Source organism: Filicampus tigris, chromosome 15, assembly GCF_054856515.1.
Source record: "Filicampus tigris isolate MCC_2025a chromosome 15, RoL_Ftig_1.0, whole genome shotgun sequence".
Lineage (NCBI taxonomy): Eukaryota > Metazoa > Chordata > Actinopteri > Syngnathiformes > Syngnathidae > Filicampus > Filicampus tigris.
The window spans coordinates 4,565,915-4,585,349 of NC_141231.1; the positions used below are offsets into that span (position 1 = coordinate 4,565,915).

General features: G+C 41.7%; 1 protein-coding gene across 1 annotated transcript; it reads right to left on the reverse strand.

The window, feature by feature from the left end:
• Positions 1-34: 34 nt before the first annotated feature.
• LOC147135203 (MAM domain-containing protein 2-like) lies at positions 35-18,962 on the reverse strand. Its single transcript, XM_086053682.1, has 15 exons — positions 18,812-18,962; positions 18,563-18,673; positions 17,836-18,107; positions 13,664-13,748; positions 13,143-13,283; positions 10,218-10,495; positions 9,505-9,598; positions 9,066-9,212; positions 8,029-8,148; positions 7,804-7,943; positions 4,426-4,522; positions 4,098-4,253; positions 2,313-2,566; positions 1,350-1,434; positions 35-333 (listed from the first exon to the last, which is right to left on the reverse strand). Exons 1-15 carry the CDS (start codon positions 18,840-18,842, stop codon positions 287-289), a joined length of 2,058 nt encoding a protein of 685 aa, XP_085909808.1. The 5' UTR covers positions 18,843-18,962; the 3' UTR covers positions 35-286.
• Positions 18,963-19,435: the final 473 nt, after the last annotated feature.

The following is a 19,435-nucleotide window of genomic DNA, read 5'->3' on the forward strand; positions in this document are numbered from 1 at the left end:
AAAGTTGTTTATAAAAAAAAAGGAGAGAAATGAATCCAAACCACACACCCCTTAGTTTTATTTGAGCAATGAGCATTAATCTAATGCATACAAATGTGAAGAAAAATACAGCACTCCGTTGTTACAGTGCAAGAGTATAAAGTACAATGATGCTGTATGAAAAGAGACCTACATGAATGTGATGTGTTTGAGTGGGCAGTTAAAAAGCCTTTAGAGTCCACTGAAATGTGCCAAAAAAAAAAAAAGAAAAGAAAACATGCATCCTGCCCGATGCTGCTGTTTCCCTCTACTCAATCTCATTGGATGTCGCCATGGGGGCCTTAGTCTCTGTTGCTGCAAAGGGGACAAAAACCATCAGGATGCTGCACCAGATGTTACTTCCTGTATTTTTTTTGGATCAATAACATTCTTTCATCATATTTAGCAAGCACACTGTTCAGACCCAATACTTTTATTAAAAAAAAATATTTTCATTGCAGCACACATTGGCCATTGTGTCCCTCAAACTGAATCTGGACTCATCAGACCACATGATCTTTTTCCCTCTGCTCCAGAGTTCAGTTTTTATGCTCCATTCACCATTTGATTACCCTCTGAAGTTTAACCCTACTCATCTCCATTCCTGCAAAACATTTTCCCAATTGCATGTTTTCTCTGAAGATGTTTATTTCTTATTCTTCAAGCTTTATAGTTGCATTAGATAGAAGTTGCCCGACATTTAGTAGTTCCAACTCATCTCCAAGTTGCTTTTTTGTTGTTGTTGCTGCCTGATTCAATATGGGGTCGCAATGTAGAATATCCATCCGTTTTCTATACCAATTGCAATGTGCTTAAAAGACCTGAGACCTGAACTCACCAACAAGACTTTCAGGAGTCAAGACCAACTCAAGACCGAGATTATAAAAATCAACATTAAAAACCATGAGGTTTTTGTTGAGTTTGAATAGTGACAGAACATTCCATCCTTAATTTTCTTTTGAATACATTTGACAGCCAAGAACACAGTGCCTGCAACTCTTTCAAAGCACAACATGGAAAAATCTCAAATCTATTATTTATTTTTTTTTGCAAGTATTCTAACTACATAATAAGAATCATTGCAAAATAATTAAGATTAGATTTTATGAAGAACTTTGTTGCATTTAAAAAAAACTTGAGAGACTGCAGCACTTTGTGACCGAAACATGCACGATGGGGGTCACATAATTCCCCCTCTACTAGAAAGTTCTAAAGGAAGCCACCTGGACAAAACTCACTCAAGCATGGGAAGCTCCATCGTTTAGGGACCCCTGCAGTACTTATCTAATGGAAGACTCATATCTTAAAAATGTAAAGGAGGTCAATGCTACCTGGACAAGGCCCGCCCTCCAATATGACGTCATCAATGGCGATGTCACTCCTGACGGATGAACCTCTGGTTGCTTCAAACGCAATCTGGGAGAGTACAAAATAGGGCAAGTAACAAGTTTGTCTATAGAGTCGCAGTCATCCAGGCCGTGGTGGTTGAATCGAGACAACTGGGCTTTTACTGTTTGTTGAAGATGTTTGACCTTTAATCCAAAAGGCTCCTTCTGTTCCTATATGGAGGAGGAGGTTTGCACCATCACTATCTCCTGACATCTCTCATGCCAAGGGAGTGGCCACAAATGAGAACATTTGCAACCAGGCAGGTGAACGAACGATTGGTATGTCGGACAGTTGTTTACTAGACACGCCTGGCAACAACTACAACCCTATTGTCTTGTCCACCCCCAGAGACATAAATACGTAGACTCCACACTTAAACATTTAAAAAGCCTTTTCAATGAAACAATAAAAGTACAGTTGCCTCAATCCAAACTTTGTGGAACAATTTTAATCGTAGATTCATTCTGTTGCACTGCACAGGGGCAGGATGACATTTTGTTAATTTTATTTATTTTTTTAATGATAGACAAGTATTGTTCCCCCCATATATAGTACTCCGGTTTCCTCCCACATTCCAAAAACATGCATGGTAAGTTGATTGGACTCTCTAAATCGCCCCTAGGTGTGATTGTGAGTGCGGATGTTTGCCTCTGTGTGTCCTGCGATTGGCTGGCAACCAATTCAGGGTTTCCCCGCCTACTATATATATATATATATTCAGAGGTCGTGGGTTAGATCCCGGCCTCCCTGTGTGGAGTTTGCATGTTCTCCCCGTGCCTGCGTGGGTTTTCTCCGGGTACTATATATATATATATATGTATGTGTGTGTGTATATATATGTGTGTATATGTATATATGTAAAAACAAGTTGTAATGTCAAATAGAGCTGCATTTTTCCGCCTTGCCTGATGTTGGCTGTCGCTCTGGTACTCCACTGTGGCCCTCAGCCAGGCGATGCTCTGCTCGCCACTTCGTTGCCACAACAAAATGTCTCCTCCGTCTCTTTGGAGGTGAACACTGAGCTGGCCCGTGCTCGAGCCGTACATGTGATAGAAGAAGCGCAGACACTGTGGTCCCTTTGATCCTCTGAGCGGGCGTGACAACAGGCGAGCAGTCTGGCCGGGCAGCATTGGAGACGCTTCCATGTACAGGTAGTGACCTGCAAAAACCATCGGTCACGTAGTCTGTATGTTCTACATTTGTACAGTTTTGTGTCAATGCTGAGAGACAAGCATTTGTGCAAATGTAATTGTGCGCGGAAGCTGAGAATCAAGCATTCATATTCTCTCACTTCCCACTCGTTGCCCTTAATAGCAGCCATCAGAGATGGGAAATCCAGGTCCAGAAAGTAAAATCCCTGCCAGTTTGTTTGAGCCACAGGTGCTTCTACTCAAACGACGGGTCAACGAGCTCAGTTGAGTAGAAGCATCTGCGGCTCAAGACAAACTGTGACAGGGTTTTTTAATTTCTGGACCTGAATTTCCCATCTCTGGCAGCCATCCCTTAATTAGCAATAAATCTACTCTAATGTCAACTTTGCATTGATCTTAGAGGCAAATTTGTGCGCAACCTTATTTAATATGAGGTGCTGTACAGTCCCAACATAACATTTAACTCTCACGTACACCCAAAAGTTCAAAATCTTTCTGGCCTTCATATGTGGAGCTTGCATGTTCTCCCTGTGGCTGCATGGATTTTTTTGGGGTACTGCGGTTGCCTCCCACATTGCAAAAACATGCAAAGCATGGTTGGTAAATTGAAGACTCTAAAATGTCTGCAGGTGTTAATGTGAGTGTGAATAGCTGTTTGTCCATTCATGCCTTTAATACTTCACAAAAGCAAATGCCAATGTTACGTCATCTTTACAAAGGACTTAGAGCCATGAGCAATGCAAAACCGTGAGCCGACTAACCCCTGTGTATTAGGCGGATCTTAATCCGCACAGAAACTTTCCTCCCTGACTCACGAGCTTCCTTCAACAACGAAGCACGACTGCTGCATGGCTTCCCCAGCATGAGTGGAGTTGGATTTTTACACTTAGCAGACATTTTGAGCATTCATGTACATTCACAGATTTAGTGTCAAGCTATTTTGAACACTTTAAATTGGATAATATAATACATTAAAAAAATAACAGATGAAATGAAGAACAGAACAATAGTGTCAATTTCTGATAAAAAAAAAATGATATTGACCATATTTGGAGTAATGTGGTCGCCCCGACAGTGACAAAATGTGCCCTGTGATTGGCTGGCAACCATTTTGAGGGTGTATCTCGTCCCTCACCCAAAAGTCAGCTGGGGTAGACTCCAGCACACTTGCGACCATAGTGAGGATAAGCAGTACAGAAGATGGATATCCAAGCACAGTAATGTTTAAATGTTTAAACTGTGCATACTGTAATGTTGATGATGACTTACAATAATATGAAATATACTTTTTAGGAATGAAACCGCTGCCTTGTTTTTAATGAACACTTGGGGGGTACTACACTACTGTATTTTAATGCTGCATGGTCAATATGGGGTATTTAGAGAGCTATGCAGTTTTTTTCAGATGGTTCTTGGTGTAAATAGTTTGAGAACCAGTAGTGTAGGATAATTTGATTATTCAGCCTTGTCTCATGGACACACATGCACTGTGTATTTTTGGGTGGCATAGGAAGAGCAGATGAGTACATAGACTCTCACCCAGTCCACTAGTGTGATCTCCTCTGGGTCCAGTGTACGAGGTTGGGGTGGGTCCTCTCCTCCACTCCCAGTCAGCAGTATCACTCTGCTTGTCCTGAGTGTAACCACAAAGGCCCGCTGCAAAGTCACAGCATCCTGGAAGGGATGAGGAAATTCCTGCAGCAAGAAAACATAAATCAAATCAAATGGCCTGGCTGGTTTGGGGTTTTTTTGCATTCATTCCTGCCTGCTTCCCGTCAAAAGTCTTGGTTCAAAGAAGTCTGAGTTACTAAAGAGTAAATATTCCCACTTTGGTTTGTTTAAAAAAAATCTCTGGAATACATTTTACCTGTCGCCAACTCACAGTCTCCCAGACTCATGGTGATGTCATCGAGAGCCACAGAGCCACAGTCCCACAGACTCCTGCAGGTGCTGACAAAAACAACCTGAACAGCAAAGTCACATTTTGAGCCTCCTTGCTTGCATCACTGCCCTTTCTATTTACAAGATTTTTAAACCCCCATGGGGTAAGAGACACATCGGTCATTGATCAACCGCTGACAATTTTTAAATCATCAATATGCATGTGTACAGTGTGATCAGAGCCTTAGATACTTTTTACATCTGGTTGAACAAATGTTTCCAATGTTAAACAAAGAGTGATGTAATGTGCTCTGTAACAGCAGATGCTTGGCATATTTAGGAGTCACATGACCCTTTTCAAAGTCCTATCAGTCACAAATGCCCAAATGATATACAAATGGATTATTGGGAGGGAATGTAGGTAAAGTACTGTACAATGCATTTAGAAAATGTGTTTTAAGAAGTTTAAATGTCCATCCATCCGTCTTCTTCCGCTTATCCGGGGTTGAGTCAAAGGGCGGCGGCTTATGTAGGAAAGCCCAGAATTCTCTCTCCCCAGCCACTACATCCGGCTCTTCCAGGGGGAAGCTGAGATGTTCCTAAGTCAACTGGGAGACCTATAGTCTCTCCAGCTTGTCCTGGGTTGTCTGTGGGACCTCCGCAAAACCTCATCAGGGAGGCGTCCAGGAGGCATTCTGATCAGATGCCCTGAGCCACCTCTTCTGGTGACTCTCAATGTGGAAGAGCAACAGCTCTACTCGGAGCCCCTCCTGGAAGACTGATCTTCTTACCCTATCTCGGAGGAAGCACCCGGACTTCCTGGGTAGGAAACTCATTCATATCTGCAATCTTATTCTTTCAGTCAAGACCCACAGCTTGTGATCATAGGGGAGTGTAGGAACCTAGATCAGTCTGTAACTCGAGAGCTTTGCCTTTCAGCTCAGCTCCTTCTTCACCACGACAAACCACACAGATACAGAGTCTGCATCACTACAGCTGCTGTGCCAATCAGCCTGTCGATCACCAGCTCAATCCTCCCCTCACTTATGAACAAGACCCCAAAATAGTTGAACTCATTAACTCTAACCCCAGGAACCAGAGAGTGCAATCTACCCTTTTCCAACTGAGTACCATGGTCTCAAATTTGGAGGCACTGAAGCTCATCCAGCCACTCGTACACTCAAAACTCAGCGGTATTATACTGAGGTCACCAAACCAGACCCCCTCAACACCTTGGCTGTGCCTTGAAATTATGTCCATAAAAGTTAGGAACAAAATCAGTTACAAAGGTCAGCCTTGGCGTAGTTCACCCCTCACTGGAAATGAATGCGATTTACTGCCAATGTGGACCAACCTCTGACACCAGTTGTATAGAAACTGAACAGTCTGTATTAGGGTGTCTGGTACTCTGTACTCCTGGCGGACTACCCACAGATCCCCGGGGGGAAACGGTCAAACACCCTCTCCGAGTCCACAAAGCACATATGGACTGGTTGGGAAAACTCTTGAAACGCTTGAAAACCCTGCCTCTGGGCGCTAATATGTTGTTCCATGACCAGGACAAAACCCACACTGCTCCTCCTGAATCTGAGATTCGACTTCCTGACTTAGCCTCTTCTCCAGCTCTCCAAAAATAAACCTTCCAATGGAGACTGAGCAATATGATCCCTCTGTAATGGGAACACACAAACTGGGGGACCACTACCCCAGTATGCCAATCAAGCAGCACTGTTGTTGTGGCGTCAACTACGACAGGCCCACAACATACAAAGCCTTTAGAAACTCTGGGCAGAAACCATCCACCACAAATGTTTCCAATGCTAAAGAATGAGTGATGGAATGTGTTCACCATCCACCTCAGGGGCCCTACCACCATGGACCTTTTTGACTTCCTCGGTGAATTCAACGCTAGAGATAGGAGAGCCCATGTCAGAGGCCTCAGACTCTGCTTCCTCATGGGTAGCTGTAGAATTGACAAAGTCTTCAAAGTATTCTCCTCACCGATTCACAAAGTCCTGAGTCAAACCCTGTCAGACATTCTCAGGAGATTATCACAATATGTTTGGGTTGGACCAGCGTCTTCCCCACCACTGGAGCAAACTCACCACGAGGTGATGATCTGTTGACAGAGCCGCTCCTATCTTCACCAGAATGTGCACAATATGCGGATGCAAGTCCAATGAAATGACCACAAAGTCGATCCTCAAACTGAAGCCCATGGTGTCCTGGTGCCAACTGCACAAGTGGACACTGTAGTGTTTGAATATGGTGTTTTTATGGAAAATCTGTGATGAGCACAGAAGTCCAACAACAGACCACATCCCGGGTTCTGATTAGGTGGGGGCATTCCTCCCAATCACGCCCTTCCACGCCTCACTGTCATTGCCCGCATGAGCATTGAAGTCCCCCACCAGAACGAGGGAACCCCAAGTGGGAGTGCTATGCATCACTCCTCCAGGACTCCAAGAACAGTGGGCACTCTGAAATACTGTTTGGTGCATATGCACAAAATAGACTCAGGACCCATCAACCAAACTGAAGGCGGAGGGAGGCTACCCTCTCACGCATAGTGGTAAACCTCAACGTACAAGCGCAGAACCAGGGTGCAATAATAGAATAGAATATAATAGATATATCCATATCCGCTCGGCACCTCACCCTGGGCAACTCGTGAGTGAAAGACAGTCCAACCACTGTCGAGAGGACTGGTACCAGAACCCAAACAATGTGTGGAGGTGAGCCCGACTATATCTAGTTGGGTTCCGTCCCTGCCAGAAAGGTGACATTCAACATCCCAATAAAGCCAGCTTCCTTAGCCGAGGTGACTGCCAGGGCTCTGCCTCCGGCCCCCACCCACCTCATTTTGCACTCGACCCACTACGCCCCTCTCACAGGTGGTGAGCCCATGGAAGCAGGACCCACTTTGCCTCTTTGGGCTGTTCCGTGGGTGTTCAGCAATGAATTCCACCTCTGAGCATAGCTCCAGAAGTGGGCCCCGGTGACCGGTGTCCCAGCGAGGGAAAATGGCGTCCATATGTAGTATGATTTGTCTGGTTCCTAAGGTAGCACCTGTTTGCCATCGGTGACCCTACCAGGGGCATAAAGACCGATACAACTTAGCTCTTAGGATCATTGGGACACAAAAAAACCTCCACCACGAAAAGGTAATGGCTTAGGGAGGGGAATTCGAAACTTGTTTAATTTTTTAAAAATAAAAAAAATATTCAATATATCTATTTACATGGTGGTTCTGAAACTGTGCTGTACTTGGAGCGAGTACAGATTTTCTTCAGTTCTTTTGGTATGACGAACATGATTTTTCCAGACTCCCTCACAAAACAACATTTCCACTTTCTCTCCTGACCTTGGCAGGTTGTGACGTCTGGAAGGTCACGTCTGCCGCTATCCAGATCCCTCTGGACTTCTCCCCTTGAGTCCAGATCTTCTCCTGGCTGCTGCCTTGTTGCAGATACACGGTCAGGGCTTGGTCCGTCTGGTTGAATCCTGCAGTTTTTCTTGGGTGGTGAGTCATTTGAATATACTGTATGAATTGTTCGAGATGCCCAAAAGCCAACTAAATGTCACTCACCCCTCAAAGAGAAGTAAAATCGTAGGCAATACTTCATGTTTGCAGCCAGTGTCGGGCTGACTAAGCGACTCATGTAGCTGGACTGTGTGCTCAGCTGGGAGTGAGCCAACAAGAATGTCCCTGAAAGAAAACAGCCAATATTTTGTTGTTTTGTGGGAACTTAATTGCATTTCAGTTTCAAAACGCGATCACCTAATTCCCCAAAAGGGAATGGTGTAACTTGTAGCAAACAATATGATAAATTGCACATTTGTCGTCAGTGAATGCAATTCAACGTGATAACACTGACGATGCTGGAAAGTAGGAAATATCTCAATTGGATCTTCTAAGGTCACAGTGTTCCAGTCAAAAGTAAACAATACATGGGTGACAATGTCAACAAGGGTGTTATTTAGATTTTAGACTTGGAAATCTATGCTGACAGCATACAAGAATAGTTTTAGACTTTTTTTTTGGGTACCAAATGTAAAATGCAAATACCTTCACAGCAATTTCCATGCAGAACAGGTTGTGATAAATGCTAAATCCAGTTTGACCAATAGTTATGACAGACGATACATTTGTTTTTAGCCATCTCAGGGGGCGGCCATTTTGTCTTCTGTTGACTGAAAATGACATCACAACTGCTCACAACGACCAATCACATCACAGATTCAGAAAACAGGTCAGCCGTGATTGGTTGGAGAGATGGCTAAAAACGAGTGCATTTTGCTGCTTACCTTATATTCCACAAACGCAAAATTAATCACAATGCCGTGTTTCAACTAGTGGGCCTGCTGGGAACATATTCTTGAAAAAAATATATGTTTGAGTTGATTTCCTTTAAATTCTTGAATGCTTAATTGTAATTTGTATTTACCGGTGCTACTGCATCAGCTTACTGCTGGTCAATGATAGATTATGACGTGTCTTTCTTAATGAAGAAAATCAGTAAAGTCGAAAGGCAGTCAATGAGTTCTGCTGTGACAAAAAAAATCTGATGGCGACACAATGGAAAGCTGAGACAATTAAAAAATATTGAAATGTACTTATCCCACCTGCTCCGGATGTGTGGTCGCCGTTCCTAAATATATTGGGTTTTACAGACACTCTCCTCCACAACGATCCTATTCCCTGGTCCTGTGTGTACTGGCACAAATCGGATTCAAAGTCACAGTTGGCAATGGAGGCGTCAAAAGTCGGCTCTGTGAAAAAAGATAATATGGCAACGTCTTATTATAGAGAGTCAGCAGTACGGTATGTTAATGCAACTGTCCTTAAACAATGGAGCCGTACTTTTAGTGGTTCATTATGTTGTAGGGTTAAAATGATTAAATATGAATATTTCAAAGAAACATAAATAGGTAGATTTAAGTATATTTTTTATCACACGACCAAGTGTAAATCTTTAAATAAGATACATTAACATAAAACATTTGATAAAAAATACGACTGTTTTGAGTCATTCAAATGTAACATTGATATTGAGTGGCTCACCTGTGTCTGAGCTGCAGAACTCCGGTGAAAATGAAATGTCATCAACTGCAACGTGACCACCTCTTGGGCTATTGAAGGCCACTTCGAAAACCACCTGAAGGGTACGACACACGCACACATACGGTGAAGATTTTTTCTTGTATTTACTGGCCTATTTTAAGTGTCTGGAAAACGTTTATGTCCATTCATTGATTGCTTGTTCAGTAGTCATGGTCCAAACTATATTATAAGCCTAAATGCAGGTTTGGAGATTTCATCCAATTCTTTATGGCTCAGTATTCTATATTTTTTTAAGGGGGGTTGGTAACAAAAACTGCTTGCAATATCTCAAACAAATTTAGGTGATTTTAGCATTTTAGCATGAAACATCTAGTCGATGTGCATAATTTGCTTTAATGGGCCACATAAAATTATATGGCAGGTCAGATCTGGCAATTGGGCCCTGAGTTTGACATTGTGATATACATGTTTCATAAAATATGGCAAACAAAATAATCTGGTTCCAACAAAAAGGGCAGCTCTTAACTATATCCAGCCGTTTATCCATGCATCCGTTTTCTATAACCGCATATCCTGTTCAGGGTCGTGGGGAGCCAGCATTTAACCCAGGCCAGCTGACTTTGGATGAAAGGCAAACTACACCCTGGAGTGGTCGCCAGTCAATCACAAAGCACAATGAGACTGCTAAAAAGAAAAAAAAAGTGAATTCTGACCTGCAAAGAATACGGCGCTTTCAAGTCCACCTGCACAGGGGTCCACTCTCCATATGTCCCACTCCAGTCACTCGAGGTCTCTGGCTCCGCCCTCCACAGCTCCTGGTACTGACCCAGTTGATCGCGGGTGTAAACAGAGAAGAGGTTCCCTCCTTCGTCACTACGCTGATAGTGAAAGGTCAGGCAGCCAGACATGGGCACCATGGTCATGGGAGACACCAGTTTGGCCACTTCTTTGAACGTTTTGGAGTAGATGGAGTCCACATACATAAAGTGACCTAAGAAACAAGTTTCAAGCTATTGTTAGTAAATGGTATTAAACCAGATTTGCACAAGAACCTTTTGTTTTTTTAAATTAGGAAATTGCTAACTATTGCGTCATGGATCTGTAAAATGTTTTGCCCTCTAATTTGATCCACATTGGAATGTATATGGTGACATTTATTATCAACATCAGAAGAGGCCTAAAGTGAATTTAGTGTGTGCAGACGGGAGCAGTGGTTCCTAACCTCTTTTGATTTGTGTACCCCAAAACCGTTTGTCATACCATGAGTACCCCATACATACATGTTGATGAATCTCCAAAAGTAGAACAGAACTGATCATTAAATAAAAAATATTTTATTTTGTTTGGTTTGATATTGAATTCTTAGGCAGTACCTTTTCTTTAACTCAAATGAAACATAAAAATGAATGTTGCCTTGAAAATAAACATATACATAAAAAAAAAGGAATCAAAATAAAGGGGAAAAACTGCCTTTGTTATATATAACTCTTCATTAACCACAAAAAAAGGCAATTTAAACTGTTCATGTCAGGGAAAAAAAACACTGAATAAGAGTGTGTAGCAGTTTTACTTTCTTTCCATCAGTCATCTGAGCTTTAACAAGATCTGAGCTGACACATGGCTGTTGTTATTTTAGTACTGTGCCACACTGATCTTGGAAACAAATGATTTAATGTGAGTACTTCCACATGTCAAATCAAATCAAATCAAATTTTATTAATATAGCACTTTTCACCCAAAAAATGCAACTCAAAGTGCTTTACACTAAAAACATCAAAATACAACATAAAAAGGAAAACCCGCTGCCACCTTCCCTCCCCCCTCACAATATACACAAAGACAGATAAAGCAGACCTGCACTCACCCCCCCCCTCCCACACACACGTATAACCTGAAAAAGAGACATGGCAGGGCATCGAGAAACCATATGAGGAAAGAGTACCCAAGGGGAGCTCCTCCACGTTGTGAGGAAGGCCCCCCTTGAGGAAACACCGGAGCTAATATTGAAAACAATAAGAATGGATAAAAATAGTAAGAGACTAAGAACAATCCAAAGTAAAAAGGTATGTCTTGAGCTTCCTTTTAAAAATATCAACAGTCTCCGCGGACCTGACGTCCTCCTTTTAGGATATTTTAAAGTTGAGGACCAAAATGGCTGAATGCAGCCTCTCCATGCGTTTTGGTCCTCAACCTTAGAATAATTAAAAGGCCCCATGCAGTGTGCTCATGTTCTCCTTGGGGTACCCCTGGTTGGAAAACCACTGGACTGTGGAATACTATATTAATGGTGACACAGACACCTCAACATGTGAGCTGGTTTTTCTGGTGAGCTTTGACATTACAGATTGCCTTATATATATGTATATATATATTCTGATCACTACCATTGCCATGCTTTGTTTTCTTTCCAGATTTGGGAAAACTGGAGTCAATTTTCTGTTGCCCTGAACCTGACATCCTCAAACAACACAATTTAGTTTAGTACATTCAGAGCTGGCAGATGTTTGCCAAAAAGCAAATCAAATCATGTGAGTCATGTTTCAAAACACTTTTAATAGGCTGCCAGGCCTATGAAAACTCGATTTACTGTGTATGTTTGAGCTAAATGACCCTGAAAAGTAAAGCGAAATGTCATTTCTTGGACAATTCCAACAAATGTTGTTCATTATATCAACAGTATGTGGTACAGCAACAGTTTCACAATGATTTTGATGCTGTACTTGCTTGTTTGGGGGGAAAAAGATACTCTCATTGCCCTATAACTCCAGATTAGTCATCTACCATAGCGATGGCTTCACTGATGGGTTTCGTAGTACAAAGTGCATTCGCCTGACTTTGGTGCAGGCAGCGCGAGTTCATTTCCCACTAAGTGATAGTGTGAATGGTTGTCTGTCTAAACAGCCCTGTGATTGGCTAGTGACCAGACCAGTCCGGGGTCAAGTCTGACTGGCTGGCGACCAGTCCGGGGTGTAGTCTGCCTTTTGCCCATAGTCAGCTGGGATAGGCTCCAGCACCTCCCCGCGACCCTGTACAGGATAAGCGGTTTGGAAGATGACATGACAGATGACATATTTGACGCCTTATGTTGTTACTGCTGTGCTATTATTACTATTTCAATGCTGTGATCCTAAACAGGTGATAGAAATGCTATGTTGAGCTACATTACATATCTCATATTGTGGTTTATATAATGAATCGATTTTTTTTGTAATGTGTGTGTGGTTTTTTTTTTTTTTTTTTTTTTAAAGATTGCCATTGGAAAAAAAAAAAACCTGGACCGTAAAAAAAAAAACTCACTCCAGACAGTAAGCGAGAACACAGTTTTCCTAGTATGTAGCCAACATTGCTAGTTGGTGCTGCATCAAGTTTTCCATATAAATAACTTTGGTCTCACTGAATAATGAAAAACTGCGACCACTGTTAGTCCCGCAAGTATGACAGTAACAGAGTGTTTATTCCAAATCCAAATTAATGTACCGGTAGGTGGTATATAAAGAGAACATCATTCATATACTGTCATCGTCAAAATACGTCTGGAACAGACTGCAGGAAATGTGCAGTATTTTTTATTTTTTTTTAAATGTTATTTTTTTTAAAGGCACATTTACATACGTTCAAAACCATCATTTCTCACTGACCTGTCCTGTTGTTGTGTGTGTGATCATCTGGCAGGTTGTTGTGCAGCAGCTGGCCTCCACCACCACCACCCACAAACCAGTTCACATTAGCATTCCACTGGTTATTGTACCCGCACAGGTGAGACTCCTCGAAGTCGCAATCTAGTGCACAACAACGATAGGAAAATGGACATTTGTGAGTCTGTGTTTGTGTGTGTTTGACTGCATCTGTTAAATGAATCCAAACTCTTACGCCCATATTTTTCCACATCTATGCCGATGACTAGAGAACCACATTAAAGTCTCATATGTGGTCCACCCAAAAGGATCGTGAATGAGCTCCAGCTGAGTGCTGAGCAGAATCATATGGAGAAGACCACACGGCACCTGTCATACCGATTAGGGTCAAAGTCCGAAAGGAAGTGTTCTGGCCAGGTCATATGTGCCACACATTGAAGTGAATTATTTCTATGAAACCCCAAATACAGTTTGATTGATGGACTGAATACATGTTGTGCGAGTGAATGAGTGACATCACCGACCCAGGCAGTATCCGGGACTGATGTGGATCTCAAAAATGGCCACGCTGCTCCCAGACGTCCGCCCAGGTATCCCTTCGATAACGACCTAATAGACAACACATGTCAAGTAACAGTAAAAGTGAGGTACCTTGGGGTGATGTAAACATATAAACACGAGAGATTCTTTCAAAAGGTCAGAAGAAAAAATAAACTTTTATGTGCTCATTCGCCTACTGGATTGTACAAAGGCCACAATATTATGGTCACTTGTCCAATAAAATGATACCCAATACAATATCTTTATTAAATATGCTGCCTTTACTAAGACTCAAATGCTCAGTTTCGGTTGACATGAGCGATTCAATAATTTTAAGAACTGCTCTTATTATGATGCAATCATGTTCTACACTACTGCAAAAACACAATCATGTACAGTGCATATTAAACGAATACTTCTCTGACATTGTTCCTCATAACTGAGCATTATTATCTTGTCTTTAAAGGTAAAGGCTCAGATTGAAATGTCAAAAGTCAATCAACATAGAAAAATAGTGAGACTTTTAATTTTTTTAACAACTTATATTTACAAAAATATATCACGAAGATATAACCCAAGGATGGGCAACTGGTGGCTCAGCATCAGAGTGGACCTCAATTAATTTTGAAAATAAAAATGTGCACTGGGGCTGATCGGTTTTAAGTTGTAATAGTAGTGTTCATCACTAGATGGTAGACATCGCTCAGGAGAGCCTCCAAATCCAAGACTGTGCGTCTGCAGCAAAGAAGCGAGAGCTGTTCCTGGCCAGAAAGCAAATTAGATCATGAAAATGGTTTATTTCAGGTAAAATAGAAAGCAGATTATATAATCATCGGATTTAACTCATTCACTGCCATTGACAAATTTACTTGTCTTTTCACAAGTTCAATACACGGAATTTATTTCTATTTTTTTCAAACGTGAGGGTATAAGAGGTTCTGAAAATGTCTGGCAGATCTGCCTTGTTTTCTTAGAGATGCCATCAGCCATGATAGCCAAGCTTTCAACATACTGTAATTCGGCACTACAACACCAGTCCTGTATTGCATTGTGGTCACACAGCCTATCAATTTGTGGATTTTGAATGGTATGCAGGACAAACATACAGTAGAATAATATCAACATCTTGAGTGAGTTCAGATTTGCTGAGAATGTGCACAAAATGAGTTCTTGCAATTAATATTGGTTTGCTGTTTAGCAGTTTTTTGCCATCTTTGAATGGGATTTTTTAATGAGGAGAGATGTTTTTTATTTATTTTGTTTGCTTCAAAGACTTTGTAGTTGAGTGGATCTTATTCATATCCATTTGTGCATTGAAATATATTGTCTATATTTAAAATAGCATTTTTGTCATGCATCTGGTTCAGAGGTGTGCGGTCCTCTTTTGCTCCCCACTTGTGCTGACGAAAAATTGTTTAAGTGGCCCATCCCTGGCTTATGTCATAATATTGGGGAGTAATTTCTTAGTGACTACTTGTCTGTGAAAAAAAAAGTGCTTTTTGACGTGTCTCCACATTGAACAAAACGAGCTGTCATTCATTAATGACACCATTGGAAATACAAATAACCTATTTTTTTTCAAGAAAATGTTCTATGCAAACCCTCTACTTGAAACAAGGCATTCTGATAAATATTGCGTTTGTGGAATAAGAGTTAATTCACCCGTTTTTAGCCATCTCTTCGGGCGGCCATTTTGTCACTTCTGTCGACTGAAAATGACATCACAAATGCTCAGGGCTCAGGTAACGACCAATCACGGCTGAGCTGTTTTCTGAAGCTGAGCTTTGATTGGTCTGAGCCCAGAGTAGTTGTGATGTAATTTTCAGTCGACAGAAGTGACAAAATGGCCGCCCCGTGAGATGGCTAAGAAGGGGTGCATTTTGCTGCTTATCTCATATTCCACAAAGGCAATATTAATCAGAATGGAATGCCGTGTTTCATCTTGTGGGCCTGCTGGGAAAATATTCTTTAAGAAAATATGTTTGGGTTTATTTCCTTTTTAAATAGTCACACTTTAATCCTGTTGTATTCCTTCCCCCTCAGGAAATATATTTGTGCTCAGGGGCCTACATGTATAGTGCAGACACGGCTCACCCTTTAGTAGGTCATGACCTTGTCAGAGTCAGAGCCACCTCTGCATACAACATAAACATGTGCTCGACTGTTTCCACACAATGTTTACATTACTTTGCTACACTTTCTGTATCAACCTCAATTAGGGCCTGCGTGTGTAATGTCGATCTACTTCTGCCTTCCTTTTACCACATGAAATGTTTCACTACCACTCCAGTTGTTTTGACTCAAAAGGTTAGCCAGTTAATAGCTGTGGGACTTGTAAAGTTTTGATTGTACTTCATCATGTACACATAATTAGGAACAACACTCCTCGAAGGTCATTATTCATATAACACCTAATGTATGTCACTAAAACTGTTTTCCTTGTATGTTGTATGTTTCCCTTTCCCCGAGGTACTCCCCATTAATCATACCACAATTAAAAGACACCCACTGTGAAAACGTGTTAGGCCACCACCCACTTTGTTGTTTTAGCAGTGCAATAATAACAAAGTCCCTCAAATTTATATTTTGCTTGCAGATGCCAATATGGTGGTTATATATGGTGTGGTTTAAATAGATGGGAGGTGGTAGGCGGGGCTTGTGGATGGATGCATTGATGGCACGGTAATTGACATGTTCCAAGAAATTCCTGTATCTGCACCTTGATCCAACTCCTCAGCAAAGGCTTAAGAGCTCTTCCATGACCAAAGGTTTTACTGGTTAATTATGTGGTCACTGATGGTTTAGTCAGTGGTGTCAAACTCATTTAAGACGCAGGCCACGTCTTCATTTTGGTTTCCTGCAGAGGACCATTAGGACTGTGAAAACCTTTAACTTATTTCAACACCTCATCATATTATTACATACAGCCCTCTATTTGATTATATTTTTATAAAGAAATTGAATATGAAATCAGAGCAAAAATCGTGGGAAGCAAATAATTTAGAACACAACAATTGTCTAATTGTCATCTGTTTTTCTTGACTTTGTTTCGATTAGATTAATTTCGTTTCGTGGCTTGTGATGTTTTCTCTGTGTTCCTTTTTCCATGTCTTGTCTTGATTTTTAGTCCCCCCCGACCTGTTCTCGTCAGCCCTGTCCCTTGCATCAACCAATCAGCTTCCTCCAGCTGCTCGTGTCTTGCCCAGGTGTACCTCATTGTCTCGTCAGTTGGCTTGTATTTACTCTGTATGTTCTCTGGTTTCTTTCAGTCTTTATCAGTTCATTGTTACTGTCATATGTTTTGTAAAGCTTTCTTATCTTTCCTTGCATGGTGAACTTCAGCGACGTCTCTTTGTTTCTTTGGTACTTGAACCTTGTATTTTTTTTTTAACTTTAATTTAGCATTTTGAGTTTTCGATGCACCTCGTTTCCCTTAGTTGTTTTTGAGGTCTGCTCTGGCCCCTCCCCTGTTTGTTCTCCTGCTTTCCTACTTTTGGTTCATCCACACCTCACCATACAAATCCAGCATGTCCTAAATGCCTGTAAAACCCGTTCAAGTGGAGAAAATTTGCAATTTCAGAAGAGATTTTCTGCTGTGTTAGCAAGAAACATGACATACTCATTGTATTCTATTTGCTTTCATGGACCACGTGGTATGATGTGGTGTGCAACATCTGGCCTGGGCCTTGACTTTGACATTTGTACTCCCTAAAAACAATTGGGTTAAAAATCATAAAAGTTTGGGGAAAAAAATTGACTGATCCACTACTTGGGTCAATTTGACCCAACATTCTAGGTTGTTTTTGCAGAAAACAACCCAAAAATGGCTAGTTTTGTTCAAAACAACCTAAAGAAAAACTGGGCTCTTTTGTACAAAACAATGCAAGAATGTGGGTCAAATTGACCCAATTTGTGGCTCGGTCCATTTTTGACCCAAAATTGTTATTGTTTTTCGAATGTAGTTTGGGGGTTCTGACTTATGTGCAGACTTTTTATGTGACTTTCCTCACAGAGGTAGTGGACAAAGACTTTTGCACTGTACATTTGACATTAAATAATGTTATCAACATTGAGTTTAAAAGACAGCATTCAAAGCAAAGTGAAAAAACAACTAAATATAGACTCCAAACACATGTGGGATAAATATGTATTTTACCCTAGCAGTCTCCGTGCTGTTGGACAGGTCCATGCTTGCAATGACCCAGCTGTCCGACGGCATTTGGCTGCTCCACAGCGGCCTGTCAAAGCTCCGTCCCTCTGTGCGCTGCAAGACTTGCAGGCTCCCTGTGCCGCTGATCTGGTAGACCAACCTCAGGCAACTCCACTCATTCTGTTCCAGAACCGGACTCAACAAGACTCCCGTGGTATCCGCCCGTATATCTACGTCATGGTGGTCATTCAAAGCAGCATCCACAGCGATGAAATGGCCTGCGACGCATGAGAAAGTTATGTGACTTCTACACGGGCAAGTTGACACATGAAAATGGCAAAGTACGAGTATGCTAAAAAAGTGTAAGTCGATTACGTTTGCATGAGAATGAATGATGTGGTCATTATTAATCAGCAAGCTTTGATCACTTTAAATAAACAGAGATGTCACGATTTGATTGTTCACAGCTCTCCTCTCTTGTGTATCAACTGCAGAGTTGACCCGTTGAAAATGCCTAAATGTGCGCTTGAGCTGAGTCCAGATGTTCAAGGATGTTGGAGTCAATGGAGACCAGATGTGATTCCTCTCACCAGCATTAAAAGTCGGCGCCATCTCCATTGAAAAGGCAACATTCAACCATGTCATAGATCTGGGATTATTTTTTTTTTAAAATTTGGGGTAAACTTGTAAAAATAACAAATAGGAGCGCAACCATATAAAATGACCTGATTACCGTCTTTGTGTAGGGTCCAGCTGCTAAAGTCTGCATCTGACATGTAACCGCAGGTGTTGGCGTCAAAGTTGCAGGATCCTGGCAACAACTGCTTGTGTGCTTGGATGGCGGCTTGAGAGGAGAGGGGAGGAAAGTGAGAAAACAGAGTGGACGGCAAGTATGAATCACAGAAATTGGCATTAGAAAAAAAAAAAAGGAAAAGCACATCCTCATGCACCAGCGTTGGCACCATCATTGAATAGCACTCACCAGCTAGAGCCAAAAAGTAGAATGGAAGCATTGCAATCTTGTGTGGGATGAATCTCTGATAGAATAAGAAAAACAACAAAAAAAGTTTCCCCGTAAGCTTTGCAGTCTGCCGTCTGCGTGTCTCTCCAGCTCACAGACTGGCAGCACACTGCTGGCTGTCACGAATGTGGAAGTGGGTGTGTGGACAGCACAGCCGAGTGAAGAGGAGGGGAGAGAAAGGGAGTGGTGAATGGGTGGAAACAAATGATGAAGGATGGGGGGGGGAAAGGTTGCGAGGATGGTGATAGAAAGGAAAAAGTGCAGAATAGGCCAGTGAGATTTACTGATGCGAGTCCAACTTTCAGCCTATACAAGACTTCCAAAATTGCAATTGGAAGTTTTCAAAACACAACTAAAGAATGGAGGAAGGTGGTTTAGATGCAAGTTTCAAACGTATCCACCATCACTGTCATTCCAAATGACAATGACATGCTTTGAAAAACAATTAGATTACTTGGGTAGCTTCCATTACATTTGGAAAAAAAAAAAGTATGTTATTCACCACAGCCAGTTCTGAGCTTTTGTTGCCCCTCAAGGAAAAATCTGTTCTGCAGCTGGCAGTGCATCTGTCCATCCATTTTCTAT

What these genes read in the sequence shown, in the direction of transcription:
- LOC147135203 (XM_086053682.1), bottom strand. Translation starts at nt 18,842, where the DNA reads ATGCTTCCATTCTACTTTTTGGCTCTAGCTG. An exon ending in GTTCTGCAGCTCAGACACAG is followed by an intron (nt 9,213 to 9,504) that starts GTGAGCCACTCA and finishes CTTTTTTCACAG; the next exon opens with AGCCGACTTTTGACGCCTCC. An exon ending in AGACTGTGAGTTGGCGACAG is followed by an intron (nt 4,254 to 4,425) that starts GTAAAATGTATT and finishes TTCTTGCTGCAG; the next exon opens with GAATTTCCTCATCCCTTCCA.